Here is a 14,966-nt window from a genome sequence, read left to right as displayed (position 1 = left end):
CTGCCCCACTGGTGCCTGCAAACGTGGATGCAGTTCAAGGCGTCCGAGCAGTCACTGGGAACTCCTGCTGATACTCAGCAGAAAGTCCTGCCTGTAGGCGGCACTTCTGCGGGACCTTTTCCCTGTAAGGCAGCCTTCCCTCTGACTCCCCACAAAGAGTAATCCGCCTGCTCCAACAGTCTGCAGAAATCCCCCTCAGATGGAACAGGAGCGGGAGCGTAACGCCCTTCTTAAAGGCTTCTTCCTTGCATCTTCAGGATATCTCTGTTCTTGGACTCCAGGACAAAAGCTCCCAAATCTTGAAGGCCTGGAAACCCTGACCTTGGGCCCCAATCACCTTCTCAGCACAGGAGACACGGCGGGCAGTCCTGCCCCTTGGAGAGACCTCCCCCGAAGAGCCTCTCCCTTAGAAGGGGCCTGAAGAATCGAGAGCCAAGTGGGTTCCTGACCTTTGCTAAATCATCCAAAGCAGAGAGGCACCTCCTGAACTCCCACTCTCCTGCCTCACTGTCCAATGTCCTTGGAGACACTGAAGTCACTACTAAGGGCCTATTTTGGCGACCCTTTAATACGTGTCTGAAGAAACAGACCCAGAGTGCAGCACTTACAAAGCACTAGAAGTTTATGGAGAATGGCAAGAAGTTGTGGAAATAGGGCCCAGCAACATGAGTTTGGGTAAAACAAATGAAATGCATCGCCTTGCGTTCATGGACACACACAGGATAACCATTCGGGAATAGGAACCCCAGGCCTACTTTCCCTGTCTCTCCTGCGTGGGGTTTTTTGGGGGTTTTCTTTGCTTGCTTCTTTCTTCTGTTGTTTCTTTAAAGTCCTAAAACATTTCATAAAACCCAAAACATTTTGTACACCTCCAGTAGCTCTTCAGAATGCTTTGGAGGGTTTGTAGAAGCCCAAATGTCTCTCGTTTCTCCTATCCCCAGTAACCTCATGCAGAGATTCCCAAGAGCCCTATGGGGTGGCTGTGATCTCATGGTAACGCACTGACACTGCAGGAATAGTTCTGAGATTTGCCACAGAAGCGTGGACAAAGGCTTTATTTTAAAGGTGTTCAGCACTGCAGCAGGTCTTGCGAAGGGCTCTTCTTGTCCTGATTACAGTCGGAATCGTCATTGGTGCCCAAGAAAGAAGAGAATAGCCAGATTTACCTTTCACTCTCCCCCCACCCACCGTTGCCACCTGGGTCGGATTCTGCTTTTAATTCCCACCTCAGAGCATTCCAGAGGCTCGCCACATAGTCCAACCTTCAGTAGCAAGAGCGAAAATGGCCTGCTGGTTTCCCTCGAATAAGTTTGAAATATTGCTAATTTCCAGCGCAGTAGAGGGAGCGTCACACGAGGACAGATCTACTCCAGAGGAGCTGGAGTCAGCAGGTAGACTTTTTCCCATTTTGCTGGCAGAGATCCTATAACAGCTCAATAACAAGGCAGCTATGGAAAGGAGAAGAACCCATTTCCCTGTGGCCCAGTGCCAGCCACCAAAAAAGCAGGGCCACTAGGTGGCGTACAACGTGTGGTTTCCATCGGACTCCACAATGTGTCTCCTGTTGTTTCTGTACTGCTTCAGTTCCACGCCTCCCACTCGCCCCCTTCTCGTAATCGGAGACGTGGAACTGAAGACTTTTCCTAATTTGGGATATTTAATGGCTCTGCAGCTGGCCCCTGACTTGTGCTGTGATTAACATTCAGGGGTGCCACGGGTTTGGATTGGGGGGGGGGGGGGGAGAAAATAATCTCCAGGGTCCCTAGTGCAGTCACCAAAAATAAAGCGAGGACACCAAAGTGGTATTCAAAATAGTCTTTACTGCCAATCAAATAAACGTATCTGAGCCAAAAGTACAAAAATAAGGATCTGCCTCAACCAGTAATCTCACTGATAGACTGGTTTCCTTGTCCATGTCACTTGCACCATTATCTATAGCAAAACTCCCAAACCATGGGTCAAAAACTCTCAACTTGTAATCCAAATCCAACTCTGTTCAGATGTCTCTAATAAGAGTCCAAAATATAAATCCCTTCACCCTTGCTTTTCTGATTGCTTTGCTAAAAAGAAACTTGATCCAGTATGTTGAGATATGGGTGTGTGTGTGTGGGGGGGAGGGGGGGTGCCTTCCCTCCCCTCCCTTCAGAACTGATTAATCTTCAGAAACCTCAGAATCTTCTCAAAGCTCCAAAATCACTTGCTTTGGGAGATCCTGAGGGGATCTCCAGCTTCTCTCCTCATTTCCATTTCTCCAGTCACTTCTTGCTTGAGATTCTGAGGGAATCTCTATCTCCAACCCTCTGCGGGTCTCTCCTTCCTTCTTGCTCGTGCCTAACCCTACAAAGAACTGAGCATGCTCCAAGGGATTATATACCCACAGAAACCTATCCCTTAAAAAGGTGGGAGTTTTGCAAGGGGAGGATTCACGAATGCAACGCCCCTCTCCCCAATGCCTAATGATGGAAAAATAGTGGTGATTGTATTAGTGACGGGCAAAGCCCCCATCACAGTTCTATGGATGGGCAATGGCTTGGGTCTGGGAACAAATGTAACAGGAGCTGGTGGCCTCTGACCTAAGAGCACTCTCTCTCCCCCCTCCCCCCCACCACCCATTTCAGCCTGTGAGCTCCAGGATAAAGGGCAGTTGGATTTCAGTATCTCCATGCCAGAGGCTTTCCTCTTACTGCATTTATTTATTTATTTATTTGTTGAGTTTTATATACCGTCATTCGGTAGAGCCATCATAACGGTTTACAACATATACATTTTCTTAACATATGTGCCAAAGTAGAACAATGTGAATATTAAACAGTAAATAAACATTTCAAGTCCAGAAAGTATTATTAAGTTGGATGAGGAGAGTATGTAGGTTCTGGTTGGAGAGAAGTTATTATGATATTTATAGATGAAAGTTCAGTTGTGAGTTGGGATGATCAGAAGTATGAAGGTCAGTGTAGAATTTGTGAAACATTAGTGTTTTTGGGTCTTTTTTGAACATTTTTAGGTTCTTAGATCTTTAGGTAGGGTGTTCCAAAGTTTAGGTGAGGCAATGGAAAAGGCTCTTTCTCTTATTGCTGCCAGATGCGCATCTCTGATGGGGGGGATGTTTAAGTAACCTGAGTTGTTTGATCGTAGGTTTCTTGGAGGATTCTGGGGAATTATGTTTAAGGTATTTTAACATTTGAATGTTTAACATTTGTCTTAAAGGGCCATTCGCCAACCTGTTGGCAGGATCTACTTTGCGGGCACGGAGACGGCGACCCAGTGGAGCGGGTACATGGAAGGAGCGGTACAGGCTGGAGAGAGAGCAGCCAGAGAGGTAATGAGAGAGAGAGATGAGGGGGCAAAATGGTGGTGAACGAGGACTTTGAGGAAGGAGACCTCTACGTTGATTTCCATGCAGTATTTTACATGATGTTGTTCAAAACCAAAGTCTCTGCTGAGGAAGAGATCTTGATACATTAAAACTGAGACAAGAGATATGAAGCAGAGGAACTTCAAAGCACTCTGTACTGCATGCTGGATAATTGCTAGGAAAGACTGGTACAGGTGGCTCAGATTTTCCAGTGCTTCCTTTTTTTACTAACACAACTTCATCTACTCTTCGAAGAATCTCTCCCTCCTAAATGTTTCTTTCCATGGCATTAGTGAGAACAAATACAAAGAGCTGAAGTTCACCTGCTGGAACCGCTTTTTTTCTCCTCGTGCAGGTGCTGTGCAGCATGGGCAAGATCTCCGAGAAGGATGTCTGGATGCCAGAGCCCGAGTCTGTGGTAGGTTTCATCTGATTTCCTCGCACTGGAAGAAAAACCCCATCGATAAACTACAGAGTGCAGCCAGCAGATCCTCTCCTGTTAGAGGGGCAATAAAATCTCCTTTCTCCAACAGAATACATTAACAGTCTGCAGAAAGAAGTTTTTATTGCGTTCTTTCTGTAGTTTATCCTTCAAGGAGGAGAGGCGGCCATCAGCTTAAGGAGATTAGGGGAGTGTGGGCCATAGCTGGAGTAAGAGAAGGGTCAACGAGGCAACATCCTGGGGCTATGAGCCATGGGACAGAAAAGAGGGGGTAGTCCTAGCTTTAAGCAGACAGAGAGAGGTCAGTAACACCCCCTTAGGGGCCTAAACCTCAGATTTTACCAAGGGCTGGATGAATCCATTTCTGCAAGGGTTGTGAAGAGCAGTTGGCTGGGATCCCTGGTGGTGTGGCTGTACTGTGCCTTATTATCACACATCACTCAGCACAAGGAGTTTCCAGAGATGGTTGATTTCATTCACATAGCAATGGCAACTCTTCAATGTACTTTACTTCAGGAACCCCTTCAGCTGAGTCTTTATTAAACTATGTACCTGAGATGCTTTGTAGCATCGTCTGAGGTCCCCTTCTCGTGCCACACTGATAGCAAACTTTAATCCCGGTCTCCTTGCCTCTGTCAGGCTTTTCACAGTTCCTGCCACTTATCCCTGAGCCACCAGCAGTCTGTCTCCCCCCTTCCACCCCACCATTACTGTGGGGACCCCCTAACTCCCTGCTTCCACAAGGTCCCATAATCCCTTTTCCTTACATGGGGCTTACAGTTTCTCTCTCTCACCCACTTCTGCTCTCACAGACTCCTCTTTCTGAGCTCTCAGATTATTCTGAAAGGGGGCATCTCTCCCCTCCTCTCCTTTTCTGAACTGGGGCACCTCTCCCCCTCCTTGCCTTTTCTGAAAGGGCACACATTTCTTTTCCTCTCTCCTTTGACCCCCTCTGTTTTCAATCTCCAACCATCCTTTCTTCAGAGACTCCTAGAATCTTGACCCTCTCTTCTCTGGATGCCTGGCCAGGTCTTCAGTAAGACTGTCGTCCTCTTGTCAGGGCAGCCAGAGTGATCCCAGCAGGCTGGGGGTGGGGAGGGGCACACGGCAGTATCTGTTAGATGTTTTTTCTGTAACTGAACAAGCAAGGAGAATAAAGTGCTGTGCTTGGAGTCAAAGGAGACTCCCCGTTGGGGGTGTTCTGGGCACGTTCCAGGTGCCAGGCAGGCCTGAAACTGCCAGCCCCAATTCCACTAGTGTGCCTCTCTCACACAGAGAGAGATCCTGTCAGCAGCTGGGAAATGACTGTCAAAGTCCAGAGAATCATCATTGTCTAAATGTCTTTGATCTTAGAATTTTAAGCCCAGCTCTTGAGTTAGAATGCGGTGATGCAATCTGCCGTCCCTTTGTGATGTCATAGAGCCATCTGCTTTCACAGTGACTGATGACATCACAAAGGCCCTAATCAATCCCAGAAGCCCTGAACAGGGCTGCCTTAGGCATTGACCAGTTAGCTAAAGAGTTTCTTCTTAGCCTGCAGCTTCTTGGTTCACATGTTCCAGACACATCTCTCACTGACAACTCTGAAGAAGATACTGACAGACCATCTTGGTGGATTCCTTAGGCGTGTTCTAGGTCCGATTTTATTCTTCCCCCACCCTGAGCAAATACTCAGGACTCCATTCACCCTCCCTTACCCATTCCTGGTATGAGATCCTGCATACCGCCTCCTTTGAACATGAACATTAAGGTGCTATTCTGGCTTCCCTGTACATGAGAGCACTCCCAGCCATGGATATGCTGAATTTTTTGTTTCCAAAATTTAGGAATTACAGCAGCAGTACAGCCAACGTGTTTTTATAGATAACAGTCATTAGGTGGACTGAAATGCTGAATATTTAGCTTTTTTTTTTCTCTTTCTGAGTCTCTTTTTACTCCTGTTGCTGTTTTTTGAAAGTGTCCCCGACTATGTCACTCCTACCATTAAGTATCCAAGAACTGCTGTGAGTGCAGAAACGCCATCAAGCATTCACTTTCCAAATGTGCCTAGGGTTTTTGTAAAGGGTCAGGAGATATCTACTTTTCATGTTGAAAATCATCAATTAAGCATCTAAATTTTCAAAGTGTTGAGGATTTTTTTTTTTTTTTGGAAGTCTGAACACAAGAAGTAGAATGACTTCAGGGAAAATGATACTTCAAATCAGGGCCTTGTCCCTAGCAAAAGGTACAGACCTTGTTTCCTAAGCTAAAAAAAACGAATGGGGAATGGGGATAAGATCCAAAGCCGGAGGAACTGAGCCAAGACTGATAATTAGATATTTGGAGTCTCGTAGGTAAGCAGCATGGAATCTGCCAGGCACTTGTGGAAACAGGATACTGGGCTTGATGGACCCTCGGTCTGACCCGGCATGACAAGTCTTACGTTCTTATGAGTTCTACTTCTGCCTTCCCACTGCTAACGCTGAATTATTCCCTCCCCCATCTAGGATGTCCCAGCCTTGCCGATCACTACAACGTTTTGGGAGAGGAACTTGCCGTCCGTGCAGGGACTGTTGAAGCTGTTTGAAATTTCTGTTTTCTTCACCTCGGCGGCTGCTGTTGGGCTCCATGTCTATAGAAAGGGATTTCTCGTTCGGAGTTGAAGAGAGCCCCATCGAGAAGCTGATCTTTGATCTGCCTTTTTTTTTTTTTTTTTTAAACAGCCTAGGCTATGACCTTGGGCTTTGACGCCAGCACCTTACTGACGCCAAACCATAATCATTTGACTAGAAATGGGAGGGGTCTTTGCAAATCATTTTCACTCCTTGTTAAATAAAAATATGCAAAGGCTGCGATGAAGAAGAAGATCCAGGTGATGACGTAGCCTGCATTCCCTTTCCGTCAGAGTCACTTGCCATAATGTCTTTGTTGCTGTGTTAGCGTCTGTGTGGAAACTCCAGGGCAGAAATCTACTGCGGTCCAGGAAAAACTTCATGGTTTTCTGTGGTTTTCTTCCTTTTAACATGCACTCCATACAATAAAAACAATTTTGCACACCTTCAGGTTTACTCAGGTGCCTTTTTGCTTGATTTTTCCCTCTCTCTTTTCATGGGTGAGCTAGTTCTTGATCCTGTCACATCTGCTGTACTGGAGGCCGCTATTTTATTAAGAGCTGTAAATTTAAAAAAAAAAAAAAAGCGAACCCGCACGCTGGAACACATCAGGATAAAGAAACCAAACCAGTTATTCAGACCTAAGGCTTGGGAACCAGGAGACTGAAAAGTTCACCTGCATCCATCTGCTTGCACTAGGGGAGTGCAGTAATATAGTGCCATGCGGTGGGACGCCGTAAAATTCAGCCTGTCGCGGGACAGAGTCTTCAGCAGCCCCTGTGAAATAAATCTGCAGGGGGGAGGGAGTAAGGAGGGAATGCATTCCCAACACCCATTTCAGTATTTTAATTTTTAAAAAAGAAGGTATTTTACTTTGCTTTCCTTCTGTTTGTGCTGTCTCTCTCCTAGCTCCCCTTTGCTCCTTTAGATGACCTTAAATGCTTGATCCTAACCACTGGGAGTCAGCACAGCTCAGCGCATGCATCCGGAGTTCATCGGTAAAGTTGGCACATTTTAGATGAGCCTGGGTGGAGACCGGGGGGGTGTGGGGGGCTGTGGGGAGTCTCCAGTGTGGCTAGTGTTTACCAGAGCCCTGGGCCACTTGTGCAAGGCTTATATACCTGTGGGAAAAGGCAACCTGGCACTCGCACCTTATTAGACTGAGAGCTTTAGGGTTCAGTTTGAGCACATCCAGTGCTGTAGCCCTTGAGAGAAGAGGCAGCCCAAAGGGGACCAGTGCTCCCTTGTCCTTTCTTCAGTGCTCCCTTCCGGCCCTCTGCAGACCCTGTGCAGGGCTGTGGGTTTAAGCCTCTCTATTTTCCTCTCCTCTGCCTTGAACCAAGCGTACTTCATTGTAGGCCCTTAAAAGAGCCATTCACCTCCCACGTCATCCACTTAAGAAAAAATGTACTCTTCATGTTAGAGGCCAGCACCAATAGAGGTTTCCAAACAATAACGAGTTTGTTTCTCCAGGCACAAAAGACAGTCCACATGTAAGTTCCTCAATCTTCCCTTCTTTCTGAGGGCCTTGCATTTCCTCCCCAAGGCAGGAATCACCGTTCCCTTGGTTAGCCATTACAATAAACCAAAGCAAACCCAACATGCCACTTTTTTTTTCAGCTCTTCAGGGTTAGTGCAGTAATTGCTCATTCCATTGCTGAATGTGACATTCGCCTGGCTCACCGGGAACTCCAGCATTCGTTTCAGTCTTCTGCCTGGCTTCTTGGAGACACTCCTGGCTCAGGCCTTCTATCAGTACCGGCTGCTGGCACAACTCCCCAAAATTTCAGTCATCATAAAGCAGCAAACACAATGCAGTGGGACAATGATTCCTCTATTCCACTACTGTAGCCAGAGGAGAATCAGAAATCCTAGCACTTCTGTGGTGAAACTTGGGCTTCCCTGTAACTGCTCTCTCCCTTAGCTTATAGGCAGGCCAATGCAATAAAGGTTTACATGTGGTTGGATGCGGGTTTTGGATGCACTAGAATAGCACCTGATGCAATGAGATTAGTGTGTCCAAAACGCGCACCCAAACAAATGCGTAGCCGGTAGTGCTCATCACCTGTAAATTACATGTAGATGAGGCTATTAGCAATTACCCCCATGCAGAATACCGCTGGGCGCCCAATGCACACTTTTTAACGCAGCAAAATTAACTCAGCCCCGGAGGATACATTAAGTCAATCCATGTGTCAAGGGCTCATTCCAAATTAAAATGACTGTCCTCTGTGATTCCTCCTACTTAGTATCAATGCAATATTTAAATCTATTGCTTACAGTGTTTAAAAATAAAGGTGTGATGTAAAAAAAAAAATTCTGGACACGCAATATACACGCACAACATACAGGTGCCAGGCCGATTTCTCCCCTTGCTATTGTGCTATATATTCTGCATGTATATTGGGCGAAATCGGCCTGAAGAGGGATACAATGGACGCTCGTATTGAGCGCCTGTTGCAATTATGGGAGCACAGCCACATCTCCTGGGCACCTGATGTATTTGAGCACCAGGGACGCATAACTCTTCCCTAGTGCGTCGCCCATTTTAACACCCATCTTAGTGCATCGGCCCAAGGGAGTGCACAATTCAGTTTCTTGTATGACTCAGGTCAGCCCTTCACAGCCAGTTTTAAATCGATCAAAATACAGAACAACTTTTAGTTGTTTTCTGGCTTCCCTACAGCCTCTCTCTTACTAGATTGGCTTATAGAGGAGCATGCAGCTGAGTACCTGCACAGGTCAAGTCAGTCCTTTAAGCCAGTTTTGAATCCCACAAGGTAAGAACAGTTTGTACTAATGCTCTGGCTTTTTCTGCAGCTTGCTTCTCTCCCTCTTACTTACCTATTCGATTCCCCATTGAGCATGTAGCCTGGCACAATCACAGTTCAGGGCATTCTCTTAAGCCAGGGTTTAAGCAAACATTCTTTGAAACATCTCTGGCTTTCCTGCAGTTTCCTGTTCTCTCTCTCTCCTAATTGGCCTGCAGATGAGTATGTAACGCAGCATAAGCACCGTTCCTTGGAGACACAGTCTTTTTTCCCTCAAGCAGGGGTTTCAACAAAAGAAAAGCTTCCCAAAAGTTGCAGCCTCTATGCTTCCCTTCTTGGTATTTTAGATTCAAGCAGGCAATCCTTTTCCTGAACAGGAGCGGATTGGCCTCTCGGGGCTTCGGGCATGCCCTGGTGGGCCGGTAGGCCCAATCACGTAGTTGGTGTTGATCGCAGCTGCCCCATGCCTGTGGAGCCACTGTGTCCAACATCCGCCCGTATCAGACTGAGCTGCTGGCTGCTGCTGGAGGCCAGGCTGGCAGGGCTGAAGACAAGTGCCACTGGCTACCACCAAAGACCAGGCCAGCAGGACCAAAGACTGGAACTGCTCAGCTGGAGGCCGTGTGTGTGTGTGTATGAATTTGAGATTGGAAGGGTGCTTCTGTGTGTGTGTGTGTGTGTTTATATGTATGTGAGAAGGAGGGTGTTTCTGTGTGTAGGTATGTCAGAGGAGGGTACTTCTGTGTGTGTGTGTGTGTGTGTGTGTGTTAGAGTGTATGCGGGTGGGTGGGAGGGAGGGAGGAGAAAGATTGTGCATCCACTCTCTCTTGTTAATGTATGATAATCATAGGATGACTGGAAATCGAACATTCCCAGGTATGGAGAGCATAAGATTTTTTTATCCTTATTATTTTTAACTATTGGACATTATTTGATCTGTCTTCCAAACACCAAAAACATATTTCAAAACAGTACATTTTTTAAAACTTTTAAATTATTGGATCTTCTGTTTATCAACCGTTTTGAAATATTTGTTCATTATTTTAGTATGGTTTTACTATTGTATTTTATATTTCTTAGTTTTATTGTTTGATGTTTTATGAGTTATGGTAATGTTTTTGTTTTTCATATACAGTGTCTGGCTTGTTGCTGTTCCCAGCTCAGTTTTTGTCTGCACATTTATTTAGATTTTTGAGTGACTAGAATAAAAAATTCTCAGGTATGGAGGGTGATACATTTTTTTTTATTTTTATTAGTTGTTTGATGTGTCTGCTGTTTTGAAATATTTAATTGGTGTTTGGGAAATATTTTAAACATTTCCCAATTAGTTTTTATTTATTAGATTTTCTGTTTATCAGCTGTTTTGAAATATTAATTCATTTGTTTAGTATGGTTTACTAATATATTTTATATTTCTTGATTTTATTGTTTAATGTTTTATGTGGAATGATTACTTTTTATCCATTGTTGGACTGCATACAGAATCTGGCTTGTTGCAGTTTCCAGTTCAGTTTTTGTCTACACATTTCTGTTTATACTTTATAGTGTCTTTATTCTGTATTTGATGAGGGCCTGGTATCAGACTGAGGTGAGGTAAGCATATGAGTGAGTCAGATACCCCATGGACTGGTTTTGGAAAAAAGCCCTTGGGCTGATATTTTCCTGCAATCCGCCCTGTTCCTTAATTACCCCCTAACAACATATCATGACTTCCTTGTAATACAGTTCAAAGAAAAAGAAACACTTAAGCTTAATCTTTTGGGCTAGAGTTGTCCCTGGTTCCATGTTGGCTCTCCCTCATCATCAGTAGCCTCCTCCATGCTGAAGAGTCCCCATCTGCTTCCTGGTCTCCAGCCTGATTGTCTCTCCTCTCCTCTCTGCTCTCCCCCCTGCTGCGTTCTGCCAGTCCCCTCTCTTTATACAGAGGCTAGCCTACTACTTACAAGCAGGAGATGCTCCAACCCCTTCCTTCCCAGTTGCCAGCACTTTCAAGGGATGACCGCTAGGACTTCTGGGTGATGTAGTTTCAGTTGTTGGCAGCCTTCTTCTCTGTTTTTTTCCCCTTTGTCTCACCCTAAAGAGCTTTCATAAACAAAAAATAAAAATCCCAAAGCTTCACTTTTATTACTTAAAGCGCAGGGATCCGCAACTATGTAAATCACTACAGTGAGGATAGGGGAAGGGGGCATAGGGTAAGAGTGGTGTCCAGCTCACTGTTAAATGCCACCGGTCTCCATAAGAAGAATAAAAATCTAGAAATTGGGAGGTCTATTTGGGGGAATGAAGGAAGAAAAGGGGAGATTAAAATGCAAAGGCATGTTATGAATTTTTAAACTACTAGAATTACTACATTGATGTGGGAAGACCTTGTAGAAACAGAGAATATGATGGCAGAATTGGACTGTAAGGCCCATCGATTCATTTCCTGTTGTAAGACCATACACTAGTGTTTCTCAGCCACCAGTCCCTGGCAACATTTCTGCCTGGTCTGCAGAGTGAGGGTGATTGCAGGAGGATGGGGAGGAAGCAAGACCTGCCCTGCACCCTGCACTACAGCCAGCAGAGATGTTTTCCTGTCCTTTCCCCCACCCTGGTCCTAAGGCCCCCCTCTCTGGGAGGGGGAGCAGCTGCAGCTGAATGAGACTGAGTCAGTGTCTGCTCCCCTTTCAGGCCCCGCCTCCTGTATAGAAGCCAGAAGTGGATGGAGTCTGTGAGCAGAGTAGATGCTCATCTAGGCTCATTAACATTCAGATGTAGTTGTTCCCCTCCTAGAGATCAATCCTTGGGACTGGCCCTGACTAGTAAAAAACAAAACAAAACAAAAAACCAGTCCACAGGGTTGGGGATATTAATTGTAGTAGAGGGCTGGCTGGCGGGGGAGGGGGAGGGATTTCTGATTTTTTTTAATAATGAGTTGGTAACTGACATGAGGGAGGCAGATATTATGAGGACAATACAGGTGCCTGGCTGTGAGAGGGAAGGGGTGGGTGTGCAGAGAGAGAGAGAAGCAGGGGATATTTTGCTTTTTAATTAGAGCAACTTATTTTAGAAAACAATTTTCTTAAACTTAAACAGAGCCCAGCTGCAGGACTGACCCATGAGATTAAAGACCAGGTGGGGAGGGCGAGTATATCTTTCCTCCCCCCCCCCCCCCCCCCCCTCTTACATTTTCTGTGGGAGCCCCTTTGTCCTTCCCCCCCCCCCCCCCAACTCAACACTGCAACTGGTCCACATAATTTAAGGAAGGTAGCTAGCCGGCCCCGAAATACCAAAGGCTGAGAAACGCTGCCATAGACCCCAGCTGATGTCTAACTTCCAGCCCAATCCAATCCCGCCAATCTATAAGTGTCCGAAGTGCCATATGTAGCAAACAACACTAGCATCCAACTCCACTTCTTCATAACCAAGTCTCCTCTGGGTTTATGCCAGGCTTTCTTGAATTCTGTCACTGTTTTTGTCTCCACCACCTTCCCTGGGAGGCTTTCAGTGAATAAATATGTACTGATGTTACTCTTCACCCTGCACCCTTTCAGCTTCATATTATGACTGCTTGTTCGAAAACTTCCTTTTCACTGCACAGTTTTTTTCTTTCTGGAGCATTTTCTTTGAGGCATTTCAATGTCTTTGTCATGTCTTCCCTCTCCTAGGGCAGAGGTGGGCAACTCTGGTCCTCGAGTGCTGCAAACAGGGGCTAGTTTTCAGAATATCCTTCTTGAATATGTCCGGGATAGATTTGCACACAGTGGAGAGGCAGTGCATGCATGTCTCTCTCAGGCCTATTCCTGGTGGATCCTCTGAAATCCTGAACTCGAGGACGGGTGTTGCCTCTACCCCCTGCCCGAGGGCACACGTACACAAATCTCCTTTCATGGCACACATCATTTTAGTGGAGCTTCCCTGGACCACCGCTACTCTGTCTCACCAGAAAACTGTGCAGAGGTATTAACATCTTCTTTATCCTTCTAGTTGTACCTCTTTCTATGCACCCTAGCATCCCTCTGGCTCTGGCCACTGCCCTTTCACACTGTTTTGCAATGTTGAGATCATCAGACACGATCAGCTCTGTTTGGTGCAATCAGTATCTTATGCTCCTTGAGATATCTCTGCACACCAGATGGATGACGCTATTACTTTTTGGCACTGACTCTTACCTGCCAAGCAATAAACCACTTCTTGGAGCTTTCTTAGATCACTCCTCATTTTGTCTACTCCATCAGAAATCAGCAGATCTTAATCTCATCTGCACAGAGGTTAAAAGACAGGAATCAGAGAGTAGGATTAAATGGCCAGTTTTTACAGTGGAGAGAGGTAAACAGTGGAGTGCCTCAGGGATCTGTACTTGGACCGGTGCTCCCCCCCCCCCCCCCCCCCATCAACAATTTTTATTGTATCAAAAAACCACATACACAAAACCAGTGAACATGATTAAAAAATATTCAACTTACTTGATACAAAGTATTTCGGTTAACCATGTGACTGACATTAACCACATTTCTCAAACAAGAACAACATCATACAATAGTATCTACCCTCTCCCCCTAATTCAAACAGCCATATATTCATATCATATATATATATACTAAAAACTCTATATTCCAGACATCTGGAATCAGTGCTCTGTTAATCATAATAACACCAGATATGCTAATGGTAAGTATAATAATCACCATAACAGTATCATGTTACTGGAGCAAATCAGTATTCGGCTTGGCTTTCCAAGAGTTAAATCTACCCCATATTAGTTCAAATTTGCAACTCTTCTGTCTTTTAATTGCTGTCAATTTATTCATCTTGTGAACTTGGTTTAGTCTCTGTACCACAAAAGATATAAAAGGGGCACTTAGTTGCCTTCAACGGTGTGCCACTGTGCAGACAAACAGATTTCATGTAATAACAATTGAGTGTGTTTATCGTGCAGAATACATTTTGGATTTACAGATACTCTGTCTCCCATTATTTCTGTACTCAATTGGGCTACGTTTTCCCAAAATAGCGCTATTTTAACACACTCCCACCAGACGTGAAAGACTGTGCCTATCTGTGAACACCTCCTCCACCAATCATCTTTCACCTTGGGATAAAATCTATGTAACCTTGGTGACCTAAGATCCCATCCGAATAAAACCTTCTAGCCGTTTTCCATCGATGGTGTAGAAGTGGAAGCTTTACTGGCATTCAAGAACGATAGGGCCCATTCCTCATCAGAAAGGGGTCCTCACCCAGATCCCTTTCCCAGGCTTCATGTTTTTCTGATTTAAGATACTATAGAGCTTGGAAATCACCCCCTTAACCTTCCCTGCATTCTGGCATTAAGTATTCTATAAAGGATTTCCCCATCACAAAATCAGCGCTGGCTTTAGCTGACCTCAAGAAGAGACTAATTTGTAAGCGAGCTAGGTATTCCGCACTGGGAAGATTGTACTTTTCCTGCAAATCTTCAGATTTTAGCCATTTCCCTCCCTTGCCATAAATGTTTCATCTGTGTTATTCCACAGTCTTTCCATACCTTAAAAGATCGCAAGGAAAGACTGGGGATAAATGTTTTATTATGAAATAAATCAGTGGAGTAAAAATATTCCCTCCTACTGCTAAAAATTAATCCTCCAAAAATCCAGAGTGCTAGAGTTACTCGGGGCAATGTTCATAATCAGTCGCCAACTGAGTTTGGGTTGGCGTGACATCGCTCTCAAAGGCCATTACACCTACCCAGTGCTGTTCAGTTTGCACCCATTGCTTTTTATCCTGCTTTCTATGTCAATTTAGGATAGTTTTAGTTGAGAAGCCACGTAGTACCAGGTGAGATTGGG

At 45.3% G+C, this 14,966-nt stretch overlaps 1 protein-coding gene across 1 annotated transcript in view; it reads left to right on the top strand.

Moving 5' to 3' along the window:
• LOC115092336 (amine oxidase [flavin-containing] A-like) overlaps positions 1 to 6,838 on the top strand; it is a 96,804-nt gene extending 89,966 nt beyond the window's left edge. The window contains 3 exon segments of the mRNA XM_029603126.1: positions 3,208 to 3,319; positions 3,711 to 3,773; positions 6,284 to 6,838. Coding sequence (XP_029458986.1) covers positions 3,208 to 3,319; positions 3,711 to 3,773; positions 6,284 to 6,439 — 331 coding nt within the window. The 3' untranslated portion in view covers positions 6,440 to 6,838.
• The last annotated feature ends 8,128 nt before the right edge of the window (positions 6,839 to 14,966 follow it).

Source organism: Rhinatrema bivittatum, chromosome 5 (assembly GCF_901001135.1).
Source record: "Rhinatrema bivittatum chromosome 5, aRhiBiv1.1, whole genome shotgun sequence".
NCBI classification, from domain to species: Eukaryota; Metazoa; Chordata; class Amphibia; order Gymnophiona; family Rhinatrematidae; genus Rhinatrema; species Rhinatrema bivittatum.
This window is presented reverse-complemented; position numbering and strand designations above follow the sequence as displayed.